The sequence below is a fragment of the Leguminivora glycinivorella genome, chromosome Z (assembly GCF_023078275.1).
Source record: "Leguminivora glycinivorella isolate SPB_JAAS2020 chromosome Z, LegGlyc_1.1, whole genome shotgun sequence".
In the NCBI taxonomy this organism is placed as follows: domain Eukaryota; kingdom Metazoa; phylum Arthropoda; class Insecta; order Lepidoptera; family Tortricidae; genus Leguminivora; species Leguminivora glycinivorella.
In genome coordinates, this window is record NC_062998.1 from 22,556,823 (window position 1) to 22,577,314 (window position 20,492).

General features: G+C 37.3%; 1 protein-coding gene across 1 annotated transcript; it reads right to left on the bottom strand.

The window, feature by feature from the left end:
• Window positions 1–589: 589 nt before the first annotated feature.
• LOC125241667 lies at window positions 590–12,446 on the bottom strand. Its single transcript, XM_048150245.1, has 3 exons — window positions 12,322–12,446; window positions 11,915–12,177; window positions 590–1,756 (listed from the first exon to the last, which is right to left on the bottom strand). The coding sequence occupies exons 1-3, from the start codon at window positions 12,374–12,376 to the stop codon at window positions 713–715; spliced, it is 1,362 nt and encodes a 453-aa protein (XP_048006202.1). The 5' UTR covers window positions 12,377–12,446; the 3' UTR covers window positions 590–712.
• Between the last annotated feature and the right edge of the window lie 8,046 nt (window positions 12,447–20,492).

The following is a 20,492-nucleotide window of genomic DNA, read 5'->3' on the forward strand; positions in this document are numbered from 1 at the left end:
TTTGCTAATATGGAATTACAGATGTAGTGCGAAAAGAGTTGCCTTCGTATTGTTACGGAAACGTACGAACGTGTCATGGTATTTCAGTCAGTCTCAGTACAAGATGTACTGACATTGACTGAACTAGCATGACAAATACGAACGTTTCCGAAGGAAACCCTCTTCTCACTACATCTGTACTATGAAATACCGAGGAGTGACGTCACGGTCAACTCATTTAGGTACTTTATAAGTATATAATATCTTTCTCTTTGACTTATTAAATAGAAATTATTCTTAAACATAACTACTTTCCTTATTTTTCTTTTAGTTATGTGGTGCTTTATTTCGTGCACTGCATAAAATATTTTATTTGAACTGTGGGAAACTAGCATATTATATTATTTTTAGGGTGCCGTACCAAAAAGGCACAATCAGCCCTTACGCCGACTCTGTATGTCTGTCAGATTGCTCAATATTGTTTATAGGCGAATAATTGTACATCAATAACATTAACTAAGTGTTTGGCCTCAAGAATCATATAAACATTTTAAAATTGCTTGAGAAATGATTTACGAACTGGGGAGTTTTGTAGATAAAATTCATCGCAAGTAATTAACGGCTCTATTATATTATAAGTATATTGTGTATATTATGTAGGTTACGGAAGAAAAATAAATTACCTATAGTGAAGAAAGCAATGTGTGTAGTAACTAAGTCAGCACATACTAAATTAAAAATTGAAAAAATCATCTTCGTCTTTAGACGGTACTTCTTTTAGAGATGACAATTTAAACCCTTGTTGTTGAATTTCATCCACTTTTGGTAATTCTTCTTTAATTGTTTCTTCGACATTAACTTTATCTAGTTCTTGTTGCACTTTTCCTTTTATTAGACCTTCTGAGGCATCCATTATTTGATATCGTAATAGATTAGGCAATATGTTGACAGACAGTTCTATGACGTAGTCCAAGGTGCCTGCTCCATCACAACGGACTTGTATATTACCCAATTCTAAATCTAAGTCTCTAAATTCTGGAGTAAGTCTTACGTCTAGTGGCTGGGCCAGAACTATTCTCGCGTTCAGATATTCAACAGAAAATGAGGCAGTCCCGGAACGCTTCACCAGACCTCTGATGGCTGAGAAGTCCCATTGCAAAGTGCCCAACATTCTCTGAGTGCCTATTTCAAAGTCGGCAATGGCCGTATTATTTTCCATTCTTAACGTTATATTACCCACACGATGAAAAGACGATATTCCTGTAACCCAAATGTTACTCAAGGACACAGTAAATATGCTGACTGTTGTATTATAATCCTTAACTTTATATGGATCCATGCCCTTGTCCTGTACGATTTTTCGAGCATCTGCGATCACCATATCTAACGGCGAGACGGAATTAGGAAACTGCACATCACCGGCTACTTGCTCAAGTTTTTCGTTAATTCCATTTCTGGCTTTGGTGTAGGCTTCTTTGAGGACGAATGGCTTGATCGAATCAAATAATAGGGTACCAGCTGAATTTATGACACTTTGAAGCATGCTGGCGAAGGTGCCAAGGTTTTCAAAGTTAGCAACCATTGAGCTGAACGACATGTCCATGGCAATGTCCTGAGCCCTGAGCTTTCCGTCTCGCTCTACCCCGAGATTGGCTTTGGCGGTGATGTGGAGTCCACTGACGTGCACCGTGAACGGCCCGGTGTTTCTGTTCAACCATGTCGACAGCGTGTAGTTCCCTTTGGCTTGCAGATGGTCTATCATCAAGGCAGCAGTCACCTGGAACGTACACGATTACTGTTAATATTGTGTAGCTACAATTTGCTCCAGTGCGGATCCGGATCCATTTGATCCTGATGTATTGAGAAATACTCTCAACTATTTAGGTACGCTTATTCTGCCCGCGCTATGCTCGAAAGATTAACAAATTTACTTCTTTATTTTGGAGTTCTAGGACACTGGCCTGGGCCAACTTTTTTACACTGCGACCTAACAGGTAATTCGATTACGAATAAAATAAGCTATGAAAATATTTAATTATGCCTCCTGATGACATCTGTCTCATTATTCACTGATACCGTAGAAGCACGAGGTAGAGTAAGATAAAAAAGTAGCGAATCATACAGCGTGTGGATTCCATACGGGCGAATAATGTATCCAGTTATAGTATCTGATCATACGAATCGTGTACTATAATCTGTTGAGGTTTGAATCAAATGCAACGTTCATACTGGCTCCTAATATTACTATGGTACTATAGATTTGACGTGATTTTGTTTACTTCACTTATTGATTGACACTTGTACTATTTTCATGTGTAATATATCTGTTTTATTTACTTCTGTGTTTATATGATAATATTGTGCAACCTGAATAACTAAGTTCCTTGCGCCACTCTGCCCGTAGCCCCAACAAGGGTTATGGGCCCAGGAATATGTTGCGAAATGAAGTAAAATTCATTATAATAGATTTTCTTTGTGAGTATGTGTAAAATGTATTCTTTCCACTAGAATAAGAATGAATACTGTACAAATTGACCCCTTGTCAAAGGACAACTATGAAAGCTGGAAATTACAGGCTGAGGCTACTCTTGTGAAAAATGGCCTTTGGAAATATACTAATGGGAAAATACCAAGACCAGCCGAACCACCTGAGTCAGATACGTGGGATAGTGAAGACGCCAAAGCAAGGGCGGATTTAATACTATGCATTAGTCCATCGGAGCTCCGTCATGTAAGAGGATGTAAGACTTCGCGGGAGATATGGCTGCGACTGCAATCCATTTACGCATCTCGCGGGCTTGCTAGGAAGGCAATGTTATTGAAGCGTCTTCTAGTGTACAAGATGAGTGAGTCTGGAGACGTTCGTGAGGATATTGGCACATTCTTTGATACGGTGGACAAATTAGAGTCTATGGATGTAAATATAAATGAAGATTTACTGTCAATAATGTTATTGTATACTTTACCTGCTAGTTTTGCTAATTTTCGATGTGCCATCGAAAGCCGTGACGATTTGCCAAAGCCAGAGATACTTAAAGTGAAAATCTTGGAGGAATATGAATCCAGAAAGGAAAATTCAACTGAGACCGGTGTCATGTACGTACGTGAAAGAAAAGGATCTTTTTATCACTCTTATGATAAAGACACGACTTGTGTAACTAAGAAAAGATCATTTACTTGTTACCGCTGCAATCGCCCTGATCATAAAGCCTCAGACTGCTGCGAAGCCATCATAAGCACTACGCGTCTTAGTGACGAAATAGATGTAGGATTAATGTCGTTAAATGTTTCAGGTGTTAAATGCAACGTAATTAATAAATGTAAACTGCGAAAGCCTATTGATTCTGCGTGCACATCCTACTCAAGTCTCAACACGAACAAGTTTGGGGGCACATCTGAAAAGTGCCATGGAATATTCGAAAAGACTAATAGTTTAGAGGCGCAAATGCAAGGTAAGGACGTGGTTAAGCCGTCGGCATTAATAGAGAGCAAGGTAAAAGCTGATGAACTTAAGGTATACTCTACTATGTACTCACCTGGGCAAGTGGCTAAACTAAGTTCAGTGTCAAATGATATAGCTAATGGTTTTAATGCGAGCTTAACGCGTGATGCCACTGAGATAACTAAAATGGTTAGACCAATTGCATACCGCAAAAATAACTCTTATTATTTCTGCAAACGTGCATCGGCAAGTGTGTCCACTGACAGCAAGCCGGATTTGCGACGGTTGCACGAATGCTTAGGTCACCTAAACTCAAAAGATGTTTTAAAATTGTTATTGAAAACTGGTAATTATATGAATGCGAGTGAAATTAATTTAGGTATGAGTGACTGCGATATTTGCAATAAAGGTAAGACATCCGTATTAACTTCATCGAAATCGACTGTAAGAGCTTCTGAGAGGTTGCATACCGTTTATTCTAATATCGTAGGTCCGATGAAATGTGAATCGAAATCCGGAGCCAGATATTTTATTACTTTTATTGACGACTGTACACGTTGGTGCGAAGTTTACTTTCTAAAAACCAAAGACAAGGCTTTAGAAGCATTTAAGATGTACAAGAAGTATGCTGAGAACTATACTGGTTCAAGGATTAAATATTTTCAAACACTTAATGGCGCAGAATACTTTACTGCGGCGTTTGATAAATATTTATACAAAGAGGGAATTAAAAGAAGTGTAGAGGTATCTGGTGGAAATGAAATACTACGGGAGATTAACTGTTCTCTAGTTGAAATGGCAAATTGTATGCTGTTGGATAGTGCGTTGAATATTGAATTTTGGGCCGAAGCTATAGATACCGCGTGTTTTATTATGAACCGCTGCCCAACTTCTTGTTTGAACAGTGAGATTCCTTATGAGAAATGGTGCCAAAAACCTGTGAAAATCGACTACATGCGTAAATTTGGAGAAAAGGTCCAAATTTTAGATAAGAACTCACGTAAGAGAAAAATGGACACAAGAATAATTACCGCAGTATTTACAGGATATTCGAGAAAGAAAGGATTTAGAGTATGGATACCAGTAAGAAATAAATTTGTAATCTGTCAGGATAACTCTAATAAATACAAGTACTCTAATTTGGAGACTAAAGTACTGGATCACAGTAATGATGAAAAGAGTTTTGATGAGATCGATTCAACTAGAAAGGTTGAATACTTGCGACCAAATGTGATGAGAGGATGTTTGGATAGAGAAGAGAGCAGGAGCTTTAAATATGGTGGAAGAGGATTGATTAAAGCAGTGGACTGCAACTTTGAATATCACAATGGAGAACGTTTGAATAGAGCAGAGGATAGGAACTTGGCTACTTTTATGGTGAAAAATGTAGGTTTATGAGGATCTGCAAGGTGCTAGGTATCGGTATAAACGGGACTAAGTATAGATACAGTAACGTTCATGATGTATCTACAAATCTGTTGAACTTAAAACCTTTTTACTGACTTAAAACTTAATACTCGCATAAATACTTTTGACATTTGTCATATGAATTTGTGATGTCAAAGCAGGACAGTGTCAGTGTACCTATTTAAGGAAAAGTTACTTATTATCTCTTAATTCTTATGAAACTCAATGATAATACGTATTTAAGTTCAATGTAAATAATAAGTAATGCAACTTTAATATGGCATCGTTTCGTATATGAATTTGAATGAATGTCAAACTTGTCGTCATTATTATTGTCGAATATCGTGATTTTTCCAGACAATAGGGGTAATGTATAGCATATGGGTATTACGGATATGAGTAAAAGCAGTACTTTACTGCTCCTGGTACTGTAATAGCAGTCATTCTTTTCGTTTTAGGAGGAGTTATCATTCTGATTTCGTGCCCAATGATGAATAGTTTAATGTACGGAGTGACCTGCATGGACGTGTATATGTATAGTTATCTTCAAAGTCTTCTGACAAGAGTACTTACATTAATATAAGGTATGTTCATCTCTATGAATGCCGTTGGCTTTTACCACTCCTACTCTTAGGCGTGTATGCGAATAATTAAAAAAAAAAAAGGGATACAAACGTAGCTCGTAGTGTTGGGACATGTGCACTTGGAATCGATATCGGTAGGTAACTTAGTTACCAAAATGTATGTTTATTACTACAATTTTACTTCATATTTACATAACCATGTAAACGTTTGATTCGTATAGGTAATATTATACACCTTATAATCATTTTGTTAAAAAGTGTTTTTAATTAAGAGTAATTATTTTTTTTTAATCTGACCAAGCAGCAATGTACCCCGTCCAACTTCATACGTTGACATAAACGTCATGTCGTAGTGACGTTTAGGTAGGTACGCTAATTGATGTGGACAAAAAACAAGTAGTTAGGCTCCTTAGGTCCAATACTAATCGTTACCAAGATATTCGCCCGTATGGAATACATACGCTGTATACTTAACGCTTCTGAACTAACAACCATTTTGTAGCCGCTAATACAAAAAGAGATGTGTGCATGGAAACAAAAAATTACTTTGACATTTCTGACCGCAAACTGTACAAATTTATCTATTTATATTTAGGGTCACTTGCACCACTGGAGGGTTAACACACTATTTTATATGGAATTTGACAGTTGACAGTCCACTAACCTTGAGTTAAGCGGGTGGTTAAAGTGGCCCTTAGAAAAGTTATTGGGACGTCAGATACTTATGGTTCGTTATTTCATACGCTACCTTCTATTGATGTTGACTGTACCATTTTACAAACCTAATGAAATTCTAAGCGTTACCTTTGATCATACCTTGATCTAGAATTAACCTTCGCTTTAATCACAATTGAAGTAGGTAGGTAGGTAGGTGCCCATGTATGCCCTGTTCATGATGCCTGGTAAGGGTTAGTGTGGCTACCGTAAAAGACAAGCAATGGGAGCCACGTCAACAACTACAAGTGTATATTTGTATTTGCCGGTATTTTCATACACAATGAAACAACATACACAGAAATGTAGTAATTTGCGTATGTAACGCAGTAAAATGTTTCCTATGTATCATCGCATTTTGTTTACGAGTGCAGAATGGTCGTTACTTCTGAAGCGTTATTTGATCCGCTACTTTTGGTGCTGACTGATGTAAATATAAACCCATACATATAAAAACCGGCCAAGTGCGAGTCGGACTCGCCCACCGAGGGTTCCGTACCTACAAAACTTTTACGTTACTCACATAATTCTAAAGACTGGGCTAGGCTAGAAGTATAGGTTCTCTAATGAGCATAATTGTGTTTAGCGCCACCTCTCAACGAATTCGCGAACTAATTAGCACAGCTTGCGTGAGGTCTTTTATAATGTTAACCAAATTCAACATTTTTTATTTAATTTTAAAGTAGGTGTTTTATGTAAAATTTCGTAGCTATAAATTTTAACACCCTTATTCATACACTAAAGTATCCAGCCGATAAAGTTCGTTTGTCCCTTTCTATCACACCAATACGTCGGAAAGGGACAAACGAAATTTATCGGTTTGATAACTTTAGTGTACGTTTATGAATAACGGGGTAAGTAAGTATAAAGTATGGTAAACACCAGAAAGGGTGAGTAAAACAATCTGAAAGGTTCTAAGTTTTACTTAAAGGTTTTTTTAATCTAATCCAAATTTGGTTATGGTAGCTGAAAAAGTATACAGAATTAACGCAAGTTTCTAGCGGGAAATTACTAAATAAATATTATTTAAATTTTAACTTCTGATTAGCAGAAACGTCTGCGCTGGAGTATCGATTCAGAGGCCGTGAGTTCAAGTCTCACCCAAGGCAGACATTTTCCACTTTTAAATTTAAAAATATTATTTAGTAAATACATTATATATCGAAACTTATTACTGAAGAAGAAGGTTCAAAATTGAATGAATACAGGTGTATAGATATTTATGTAGCTGACCGTACGATAAAAAGTATAATTCATACACTTAATTGTAAAAATGTAATGTATACGGATTAATTAATTTAATATAGATAGGTAATTATTGATATATGGCAAAACGAAGGAAATTGTTTACACCTCCGCAAATAAGTATCTAATGATAATTTTTAATTTACCATGTTACTTCACGTAAAAATGTCTATTGAGTTTCTGCCACAGACCACCATGTGGTTTCTGCATATTCTGCGCTGTGCATAGAATTTGCAGAGACATTGCAGAGAGCGCACGCAGACACCGGCGCGGCGCCAGTGGACGCGTCTGTGTGCGTGAGCTAGGTATGCATACAACTACAACTACTGTAGGCACCGCCCCCCTCAGTAGATCGATGCGATAACATCAATTTAAAAACTTCCCGAGCCTCGTGGCGCCCACCATACAAAATTTTTGCTAGGGAATTTTGATTCTTATTGTACTTGAGATTGAATTCAATTTCAGTTATTCGAAAAATTTTATAAACAATAGAAATTATATTTTATTTGTTTATTAGAGTTAAAATTCCATTGAAACCATTATGTACTTTAGAAAGTACATTCGGCGCCACGAGGCTAGATACACTGTCACCTACAAATTCGACACTCAAAAGTGTCCGATCGCTTAGTTGCAAATGTGTGCGTCTAGTTGACAAACGAAAACTTCGCAATGTAGTAAAAACTACTTTCATTTTTTTACAAAAACAACGTTATTTCTTAGAAATTAAAGTTCAATTTCAAATGCAAGTAATTGGCGGTTATGACATTAATAAATGTGATCATCGCGCAAGCCATAAAATTTTATTACCGCAGGTGGCAAGTGTGCATATTTTTAAACAAATCTACGTCTTATTGCAACCAACATAAGTTTAATTCAGTTCGCGCTGCTGCGCGGTAGTTTAGAACGATGTGATAGTCCATCGATAATCAGATAATCACCTAAAAACGCGACGAACGCCGTCCACTGCCGCGATCTAGATAATGAATATGACACTGAATTGTGCAAACTATTGGACATAAACCGTGGACGTGGCCTTGAGCGTTCGGATGAATCGGATGGTGTCCTACCGCAATCTGAGGCGCTGAATGTTTTAAGACTGTGCACACTTACGCCGTATCTCGCGTGGGCGACGGTCGCGCGACCGTCGCCTTCACGTCTCATCGCATCGTCTACTTCCATATCGATTAAGGTTTGATTTCGTATGCGTCGCATCGCCGTCGCGCGACCATCGCGCGACCGTCGCCCACGCAAGCCATCGGCTTATCAGTCGCGGTCGTCAGCCGCGTCCGTCAGACGCGTCCCATAATTTGTTTCAAGCTTTATACACAAGTTTTCCTTTCAATAGCAATAGCTAACGTAACGCTTGACTTGAGTAATAAAAACTGTATAGGTAGTTAAATTAATGAAATATGTATAAGTAGGATATTGAAATCTTCTTTCTTCGTTGAGCCATCACAGCTAACTTTAACTTACAAACGGTCTTAAGCACCTGCACTTCTGAAGGCGCTTAAGTCATTTTTGCTAATAAAAAAAAACCACAACGTTCTATGAACATTGGTCAAGTGCGAGTCGGTTTTCGACTTTTCCATACAAAGAACTCATGAGCGCCTGAACGACTATGATGGCAAAGTTAACGTTTCGCACTTTCAAGACTTTACGTATATATCTCGGAAACGATAAGAGATAGAGCAAAATGGACTTCAGATTTGGGCTTTCGGTGGCACAAATTCTATGTTTTCGTCAACAGACACCTTTTTTTGGACCGATTTGAATAAAATTTTGCTCAGTCAATTTATAAACAGTCTTAAGCGCCTCCTTTTTAGTAGGAACTTAAGTCATTTTGTACAAATGAAAAAAAAATTGAACAAGTTCTAAAAGGAAAAAGACAGAAATGAATTTCTTTATACCTGTCCAACTCGCTTACACAATTTTAAGACGTTTAGTAACTACTTGCAGCGGCAGTGAGTGACATTCGTAATCTAAGTTTTTTCTCTTAAGTCCGACTTACGCTTGACTGTAGATTTCTAATAGGTTTTCCTGTAATCTACAGGGAGAGGGCTATCTCGTGTATTTTTTTGAAAATTTTACGCTAAGTAGTTTCGGAGATAAGGGGGGGGGGGGGGAATGGTCATTTTTTGCTTATTTTCTTAAATTACTTCTAAATTACCAAAACAAAAAATATAAAAAAAATATATTTCAGATGCTGATAAAATGCTCTTTCATTTGATATGTAACACAATATAGTTTTAATAACTTTGATTTTTAATTTTCAATTTTACCCCCCAAAAGTGACCCCTGTAATTAAATTTCATTTAATTAAATTACATGTCCGTCTTTGGGCCACAGGTTTACATACGTGTGCCAAATTTCAAGTAAATCGGTCCAGTAGTTTCGGAGAAATCGGCTGTGACAGAGGGACAGACAGACACACGAGTGATCCTTAGATAAGGGTTCCGTTTTTCCTCTTTGAGGTACGGAACCCTAAAATAGGTACATAACATATAATATTATAAGTAACGAGGTAGGTTATAAACCGAAAAAGACTAAGAATACCTAAGACTGAACGATCTCCTCCACGGGACAGGCATCTGCCTAGTGTGGAGGTCAGTTTAATTGTATACATGACTGTATTTTCTTGGAAATGAACAATTTTTTTTTTATTAGATACCATACACTAAAGAAAAAGCGACCAAGCCCACTGGTGGCTGGTGGCTGGCGGCTTTTTCTTTAGTGTATGGTATCTATTTCGGTTTATAATTTATACAGAGTAGTGTTACTACTTAAAAAAACAAATCAAAAAATATTTAATAAAATAATTTGATTCCCTACATCGGTAAGGAGGTAGGTATATTAATAAAATACTTGAGATGAGACATGTGAAGTTGCCTACTTAATATACCTAAGCCCGATAAAAATACCTAATTATGTATTTTATATTTTAACTGAGAGTTTATCGAGTGGAACAAGTATTAAGTTTACATAGTGGTTTTAGTTTTTGAAGTAGTCATAAGGAAAATTGGAAGTAAGTATTTAATACAGTGAATATTTAAAAAATACACAATAAAAAAAAAAACTAAATCTAAAGAAGGCATAGTGCCCGAGATGCTGGCAGCATTAAGTAATTGCTGTAGCATTTCTTATAAGGTGCATTAGGGTAATTCCGAAAGTCGTCTAATTTTGAAAGTCGCACAAAAATCACCATTCTTTCCATCATATCAAGATTCCTCTTTCGGAATTACCAAAGCATTTCTGTCATTCGGAATTACCCTAATGCACCTTACGTTGAGCGAGGAAGCTGCCAGCTCTTTTGTACCCCGTACCCGTAGTTTGCATTTTTATGATGCACTACAAAGCCTTGTAATGTGAGTGTGCACGGGAAAACGCCCCAGTTTGTCGATTGCTATAAAGCCGCTTTGTCAGTGTATTCATATAAAGATACAAGTAAATCTTGCCTTAATTGTAACCGACAAAGTGGGACGTTTTACTAAACACACTCACGTATCAAGTTACTGCGGGAGCATATTCCAAGGTCGCAGTTTAATTCTGATAAGATTCGTGTGAAGTAAGAATATATAGAACGCAACAAGCTTTAACTAACTACAGACATTAGGTACTAAAATAGCTAATGTTTCCTAACTATTTCATAGTTGCATACTCGTAGTAAGCAAACTTTATGCCAGGTAAACCCATTAACCAGGAACAATCATCAACTGTAAGATTTTCACTCTTTGAACTATAGGTATTAATATAACATAATATTATTTTACTAGGTACTTTTATGAGAAACTATTCAATCAAAGTTATTTAATAAATAAACTGTTAATTGCCAGTGGTACCTACGAAGGTATATCTACGCTCTGCTGGTGATAGGAATAACCAACTCTCTATATACGTACCTAATTACTCTACAATAACATAAGGTAAAGGTACAATCAAGCCAAATATCGACTGGGGGCAAATGTAACTGGTCATTTTTTTCCATGTTTTACAATGTTTGCATTATTAAATAGAGTGTCCACCGGTTTTATATGATAGGCGTGTTCAGTGGATACATGGAGAATTCAACATCATATTGTAATAATGGAAAAAATGGATTGGTTAGCTGCCCCCCATTCGAGATTTGCCCCGCTGTACCTTAGTCGTAATTATAATAGTATCTTCTGATATGACATCCTACATTATGTCCGGTTTGATAAGCACAGTTTTTCTTATTTCACCATTACTTATTTTACATTGGTTAGTAGTCTAAGTATTCGCATAGCATATATACTACTTAAATTCAGAAAATTCAGCAGATTTTTTATGATAAAAATCAATCCATTATATGTACCGCACATAATTATGTGTTTGCGCCCGGTAAAACGTTCCACTATGTATATAATTATGTCGCTGTCGCTCGCCATAAAAGCGTTTTGACAGAGGTTACTAGCACCTTTCTCTAAAGGATGAAGATCTTTATGGTAATTGGTAAGCGAAGTGTGGCATTTTGTCGGTGTGCGGAGGTGAACACACATTGTCACAGAATTGTACTTTGTACTCTTACCTCCATGTCTCCGATTTCTGCATTGATATGTAGAATGCGAAACTTGCTAATGCCGTAAACAAGAGTGTTTTTGAAGTGCAGCGTGGTACCGAAGGATATGGAGTGCGTTATGTCGGGCACGGGGTAGGGGTCGGGCACGTCGGCGCCCGGCAGCCCCACCGGGTCTGGCTGCTGGTAGTGCTCCATCGTCGCCAGGATCACTTCGCTTAATCTTTTCTCGCCATGCTCCAGGTGAGTTTCTGCCATTCGCTCAACACCGATACCTTCAAATAAGAAACATACTTTTAATCAACGCGCTTATACGAAGTATGCCAGTATGTCTATCTAATGGGTACACATAAAGAACTAGGATGTTCAATAATAGATACATGTCACAGACTATAGATATCAAAAACGGTGTGACGCACTTTGGGCGGCGGCAGCGGCGGCGGCGAAGAGCACGAGTTGCGGAGGGCCCCACATCCCGGCGGCTACTGCTGAGCTCGCTCCCGTCCCGTCCCACCACTATCGCAGGTCACATTTTATCGCACTTGTTTTTTTACGCAGAACTGATTCATACAATGCTTGAATCTCTTATCTATTCCACGAATAAGCTTAAAACAAAAATAGGATTTCTGGTTAAGTATGGTTAGTGAAGGGATTGTATGAGTTAAGCTGTGTGGTTTCCAAGTAAAATCTAAACTTTTACCGTAAGGTTAGTAGAACTTTCTCTAATGTATATATATTTTCCTTAAATATAAAATTTACCTAAACCTGCACTTATTTCATTCATAGAAGACTATTTCTTGAATTGCAAAGTTTCTGACTGCTTCGAGTGCAACAATAATCCGTTCCTTCTGAAATCATGATAAAAATGTTGCTATTTGTGGACTGTGTGTGAGGCGAACCCTTTGTTTCTCAAACAGAGAGTTACGATTCACTTCATTAATCGCTTATCTAAATTTTAATTTATTTTCTATAAAGCAACAAAAAAGTAGTATATACCACTTGCATTGCATTGAATCTTGACTTCAAAATCTTCAGATTCATAAAGATAAAGAGTTAAGTACTAACTCCATGTGATCTGGTAACTCAGTCAACTTAAGTCAAAAATAAGTATCTACCTATAACTCATGACTCGTTGACTACTCTTTATAGGTACCTACAATCAACCAATTGGAACCCTAGGCCACTCTACAACCATGTCAAAATAAGAAGCAGTAAGAGATTTCTTACGATACTATGACATAGTCCTACAGTGGCCTAAGGTTCCAATTGGTTGACTGTACGTAAATCACAGTTTCAGAGGTAGGGTACACTGCTCTTAATATATCAGCCACCCAAAGTGTTATGTGTGAGATCAAGTATTAAAAATAGTATTTTTATAATGTAAAATTCGATAGGTATCGTGTAATACGACTTTTACCACAAACACAGCTAAATTTCATCAGAAATTTGCATTAACGGACACACACCCGAATACCCATTTACTCGTTACCAACACCCATTCACTCAGATCATAAGGATACGCTTATCTTTATCATCATGTATGAAGCTAAGATGAAAATTCAGATTTATGCAGTGAAATCAACTTTTAGGGTCCGATTCGCTACGTGCACAACTGTCACGCGCCCTATTAGCAACCGCAAATCTAGAGGAGGAGGAACGTCGATTATTTACATTTTATACCTAAATTACTCTAAACTCTAAAATAACAATATCAATACAGATATTCTTGGAGAAGGTTTAGGTAAGTATATATAAGTACATGGTAAGTATATCATTTGTTACAGTTTTGTGTGGGCAAAAAAGGCCGATTAGTCAACACTTCATTAAGTAGTGATAGAAAAACTAAAAGCTACAGCTGAAAATTGTGGTTGTATTATGTACCTATTCGTAATTGTAACACCCCCTTGAGTTGCAGGCGTCCATAGGTTACGGTGACCGCTTTCCATCAGGCGGACCGTAAGTATACCGTTTGACACCATTTGTATAAAAAAATCCTTTCTTTGTCAAAACAACAAATATCTGTAATCATCACAGAAATAAATTTCCTACCTAGGATTATCGATTTCATGAGCAGGTCTTCTAAAAACGAATTAAAAATATTGTTTACATAAATATATAATGCACAAATCGTTTTGATAAATGCTTATACAGAGATAAATGCTTATACAGAGTGTATTTTTTATTATTGACAATGTTTTGGTGGGCTGGAATGGGATGGCGAAATATGATGTTTTACGGTATAAAGACGCTATACCGATTGTATGATATAACGACAGGGTGTTATAAGTTTCACTGTCTGTCTGTCTAAGGCATCGCTTTTGAATGGATGAACCGATTTTGATTAGTTTTTTTTTTCGTTTGAAAGAGCTGAATTAATCGAGAGTGTTCTTCTTAGCCATGTTTGATGAAATCGGTTTAAATAGGTACTATTTTATTTTTTATATATATATCTATCCTATTATGTATTGTCCTCATGTAAATTTTAGCTTTCTAGTACTAATGATGATTGAGCTAAATCGTAGACGGACAGACTGACTAACGGACAGACCAATATGCGGTATAAAGATTTTTAGCTAACTAAGGAAGTTTGAAAACATAATGGCCGGGTCTCTGTACCTTATTTTATGAGTTTATATATTTTAATATACTTTATATAAATATACCGGAATAAGATACACTCATATAAAGTCGTGTACTTAATTACGGCAGTCAAAAAAAGCCTATATTAAAAGACAAACGAGATTTTTTTATAAGTATATTGGAAGATTATATAACAATTATACTCAAAACATTGAAATAAATAAACTTGTGCTTTAATTTTATGAAGTAAAAACAAATTTAATGTCGATGCCACAGTCCAATATTTCGCACGTATTACTCAACGAGTATACATTTCGTATTCAATTATGAGATTAAAATCTTAAAAAATATATGTACCGTAATTATGTCACTATAATCTGTAATCTTTACTTAATTCATTTACATCAAATATATAAATATACTTAACCACAAATAGTAATAGAACATAAAAACATTACGGACTGTGTTTCCGTTATTCCGTGATACTCCCGCAATTATGTACACCGCGTCAAAATGGTGTACATTATTCCGGGAGCGGGTATTTTAATTAAAATATGTTTTAAATTAACTTGAAAAGATGATATAAATGTCTTTTAATAACTATAAGACAATTATGATACAAATTTAATATCAATTAACTTACCATCATCACAGCAAACCCTTACGAAGTTCCGCTGCCGCGTTACGCTCACCGTCAAACACGCCCATAGAAACCACTGCGTGTTTGCTACTGACGCGTTTGGAGGTACCTCATGGCTTCAAAAGATAAGATATATATCCGAAAATCGACTTTTTCGGTTCTATTTGATCTATAGTTAATTAAATACTGCATTAAATTAAGATTTTACTGATAGTTTCCTCATTTTGCGACAAAAACCAAAGTATCCCGGAATAATGTACCACATTTTACTATCCCGGAATAGTGTACAGATACCTTACTACCCACTAAGCCAAACCGGTTGTCAAAAATGGTAAATGTACATATAATTATAAATATTATCATGAACCTTTGAACTTGTAAAAAATCATGAAAAGCGCGAACGAAGGACCAAAACATGAACATTCAAAATGTGAATTTAGTCGACAATTATGTTTTGGCTGACTAGCCGACTGGTCCGGCCGGCCGACTAATCGGCCACCCAAGCGCCGACTAGTCGGTAGTCGGCCTAGTCGGCCTAGTCGGCCAAAGCAATAGTTGGTACATATCTAATTTTAACTACGTATTTCTGAGGGAAGAAAGAAGCAGATTTCGCGAAACAAATTTTCAAATGTATTTTTTGTTTCAATGTTTGTATTGAAGTGATATCGTGATTATTAAAATAAAGAAATATGTCACTTTTTCTTTTTTTTTTAACATCATACAATTATTTTAACATTTGAAGAGTAAACGTAAATTAAAGTTTTTTTTCGAGCCATACCTATGACTTGCATTAAATACGCTGCGATGCCTGCGATCGCTTTTCTTACTCCCTCCACCCCTATGCACTTCGCAAGTTCACGCGAAACCAATTACTAGGTACATAAACTACACAATTAAATACAAGCTGATAATAGGTATTGGTCCTTTGTATGTAAAACCACTAGTAATAAGCATTTAGTTTGTATTTTATCATGCAACAGGTCGTCTGTGCGGAGAGTGCGTCAACGTCAATATTCTAAGAAGGGAGGAAGGAAGCTATTTAAGACGATACGATACAGGTCAATTCTCCATACAAACGCTCTCGACTATTTCCTCCCTGGTTTTCGAAGATAAAGCAATGATTTTTTCAACTTAGATTATTATTATTTTTATCTGTGTCGGACCGTTATGATTTCTTTTTGCTTTTTTTATTTCAAAGGATGCTAGAGCCAATCAAAAATTTCTAAAAACGGCCTTTTTCAATATGGCTCAAAAAAAGGTGTGATACTCAAGATCGGTACCGATCAGCCAAAAAAACGGTCCGGGCGGTCCGACACAGATTATTTCATTGTTATTCAGATTTTCAAATTTCGTTCCGATCGATTAAGTTTTGAAGGAGGAAACAGTCGAGAGCGGGACCTCAATTTTAAATATTTTTTCGCAATATCTTTTAACTGAGTTATTCTTAATGGATATTTTTTTTTCCATAAATCTAGTTTATAACACTAAGTAGTATATATATTAAACTGAAATTCCCAAATTGAAAGGGGGACTCTTTTCCATTTTAGCATTTTTGCTTCCGTAGCGTCTTAATTCATAACGCCTAATCAAAACAATCATCAGTCTCGTCGCAATAGTTGAAACAAAAAAGTACAGGCGTTAAAAGCAAACGGAGTGGAGAAAAATATCCACAACTTAGGTAGATAACTAAACTAAACTCCGTAACCTTATAGGAAGTAGGAACCTTTATAGGATCACTCTGTTGTCCGTCCATCAGCGTCGTCGTCTGTCTGCCAGGACTCAGGAGTCAAGACCCTTCAACTCGTGAACGCGTGGAGTGGGAGGTCAAGAAAGCGAAAAAAGGTATACATACTGTAAAAAACATAGGTATATCTATCTTCTAATGTGAAAGGGAATATTACAATACTAGGGTACAAAAATAAATAGGGTTGGAAGGTTGACCTATGAGGTAAGTATTATAATTTATCGTCTTACTACAGTGTACTGGGAAAAACTATAAAAAAACATATTAATGTTGAACTAAATAATTTTTCGTACTTTGAGACTTGTTGAAAATTGTGCGCAAACCTAGCTTAGTAACCGCTTTTTTAATCTGTTATAGCCTGTACAAGTGTGAACTACGTGTATAGCCTATTTAGGGTAAATGCACCAGTGCCCAGACTTTTTTGCATATTTCAGGCTGCGAATCAAAGTTGTCAAATTCATGTCAAAATTAAATAAAATCATAGATTTATCAAATGGTAATTGTAAAATATCTTAATATATAAAATTGATTTCAAGCATAAAGCGCAAAGAAATGCAAAGAGGTGCTGTCTTCTGACACGAAGCATTATGCGCTTACGCCATATTTAGGGTTCCGTACCAAAAAGGTACAAACAGGAACCCTTATGGTGCGACTCTGTCCGTCTGTCTGTCTATCTGTCACATTCCTAAATATCTCGAGAACTACTAATGCTATCAACTTGAAATTTGGAATAGTTATGAACATTGTAAACCTCTACAAATAGAAAGTATTTTTTTTTTTATTTGAAAATGGCCAAAATGAATGGGGGGAAAACTGTAAATTTCAAGTTACTAGGTCAAGTGGGATATCCTTAAAAAGAGCGCAAATTGAACGTAAATAAACTATTTTTTATAATTTTTTTTGTTGTGGAAAAAAAAGAATTTTGAAGGAAAATGTAAAAAAAAATACCGCCCCCCCCCTTATCTCCGAAGTTTACCAACTGTATAGGTTTCTTCTAGGAGCTCTTCAATAAATTTAATGCACTTTTAAGGTACATACTAGTTTAATTACTTTAGTAATAAATTTACAAAAAATATATTTAAGAGTGTGTGCTTGACCGCGATCGGATAGCTTCTGGGGATAGTGGCGGGGCGCATACGATGCAGTACACGGTGTCGCTGCGGTGCCGCTGACGTAGTTGCACAGTGGTTTATTGTGCCTGAACATGCTCCCGCGCCTTGAAAGCTCCTGCTTTCAATATGGTTGTTGGTCAGTATCCTCTCCGTCCTTCAGTAAAGGGCAAATGCAGGAAATGCCACGTCGAACTAGGCCCTTTCGCGTTCTGACGTCTACAACGCGGCATAATCCATCAGAGCCGGTGTGTAGTTTTTCAATGCGCCCGAGCGGCCAGGTCAACGGCGGGCCGTGGGGTTGTTTCACCAGGACGAGCTGGCCCAGCTCGAGGTTAGGCTGACGTGAGCGCCATCTAGTGCGCTGCTGCAGTAGACTGACATACTCGTGGCTCCATCTGGCCCAGAAATGCTGTCGCACTTGTTCCATGAGTGCGTATCGATGGAGCTGGCTCGGCTTGGCTTCTTCGAGGTTTGGCGCCGGCAGCGAAGTCAATGGTCGTCCGATCAGGAAGTGCCCTGGGGACAACGGGGATAGGTCGTGAGGATCGGAAGATAAGGGACACAAAGGTCGACTATTTAAGATAGCCTCAACTTGAACAAATATCGTTTCTAGTTCTACATATGTAAAGTGCATGTTACCAATTATTCTTTGAATATGGTATTTTGCGGATTTTACCGCGGCTTCGATTAAGCCAGAGAAATTAGGCGAGTACGCGGGCGCGAATCTGAACTGAATGTGTTCATTAGCGAACGTTTCTGAGACAGAGTTACAAGAGTTATGAATAACTTGACCTATTTCATTACTAGCCCCTAGAAAGTTTCGGCCATTGTCCGAAAAAATCTCATGAGGCTTTCCTCTCCTGGCAATAAATCGCTTAAGAGCTAAAATGAAGCTTTGCGTACTGAGATCACTGGCAAGTTCGAGGTGAACGGCCTTTGTTCTCAGACAACACATTATACATAGAAATGATTTTATTAATTGGGCTCCACGCCCTTTTTTACTTAAAATTAAGAACGGACCAGCATAATCGATGGCCGTGGATTGAAATGGGTACCCTGGCGACACGCGCTGAGCCGGCAGGTTGCCCATGAGTTGGGTCGCAACTGCTCCTCGCAGGCGCTTGCAAGTTACACACGATTGATAAGTTTTACGCGCCAATAATCGTCCTCCTATAATCCAATATTCTTCGCGAACACTTGAGTGTAGCAGTTGCGGCCCGGTATGTTTTAGCTGTATATGAAAATGTACATATATCAATTTACTTAAATAATGTTTACCGTCTAAAATGGTAGGGTGTATTTTATCATACATATAATCGGAGTTGGATAATCTGCCGCCAACTCGCAGTACACCATCTTCATTTAATTTTATAAAAGGGTCTAAAGACACTAGCTTGGACCGTTTATTTATAGGTAAGTTATTTTTTAATAAATTTAATTCGTCAGGAAACGAATTTATTTGCGAATATTTAACAAGGGTAGTTTCAGCCGCATGCAATTCTGAAACTCTTAAAGGCCCTAGAAATTTATTCTTAGGCTGTTTCCGCTGTTTACAATTATTTATAAATCGCAACATGTACGCGACTGACCTTTTCAAGCGATTAAAGTTCGAAAACTTTTCTATGTCAATAAAATCCACTGACGCGTTTGTCTTCAAGTTCGCGCTCATTACTTGAACAGTGGATTTAATTTCAGGTATATCTGAATTTAATTCAATTGAATTGTCTTGAGATGGCCAGTCCGCCTCATCACACTTTAAAAATGACGGTCCTTGAAACCACATGCCGTCATACGTCAGCTGATCGGGCATTAACCCTCGGCTAGCTGCATCAGCTGCATTTTGACCAGACGGGACGTAGTTCCACTGAGCGCCGCGAGATAATTCCGTTATCTCGGATACGCGATGCAATACAAACGTTTTGAGTTGCATTTTATTTGAATTATAAATATTTAGCCACGAAAGTACGATTTTCGAATCGACCCAAAAATATACTTTATTAATATTCTGTCGTAATGACTTCCTTATTTTGTCATAAAGTCGAGCAGCCAACAATGCGCCCAGGAGCTCCGCGCGAGGTATCGTAACAGCTGGCCGAGTAGGCATGACCTTGGCCTTGGCGCAGAGCAACCGAACTACTATATACTCCCTTATCACTAAACTTGTCGAGCGAACATATGCGCACGCGGCGTAGGCTAATAAGGAAGCATCCGAGAAAAAATGCAATTCAATATTTTTCGCCTTAGGTTGTAAAGCATAACGATCAATTTCGAACGCAGTTAACAAATTTAATCCGCGTACGACCTTATTCCACGTTTGCTTTATGTCTGATGGGACCTCATCGTCCCATTCCAAACTCAATGTCCAGATATTCTTTAAAAGTAATTTAAATGTAATTGTACAAACACTTAACAAACCCAAAGGGTCGAATATGCTGGCAATCGTGGATAAGATAGTGCGTTTTGTGCACTTAGCATCTAACTTGTTTACATCGTTGACACCCTTCGAGCAGCTGA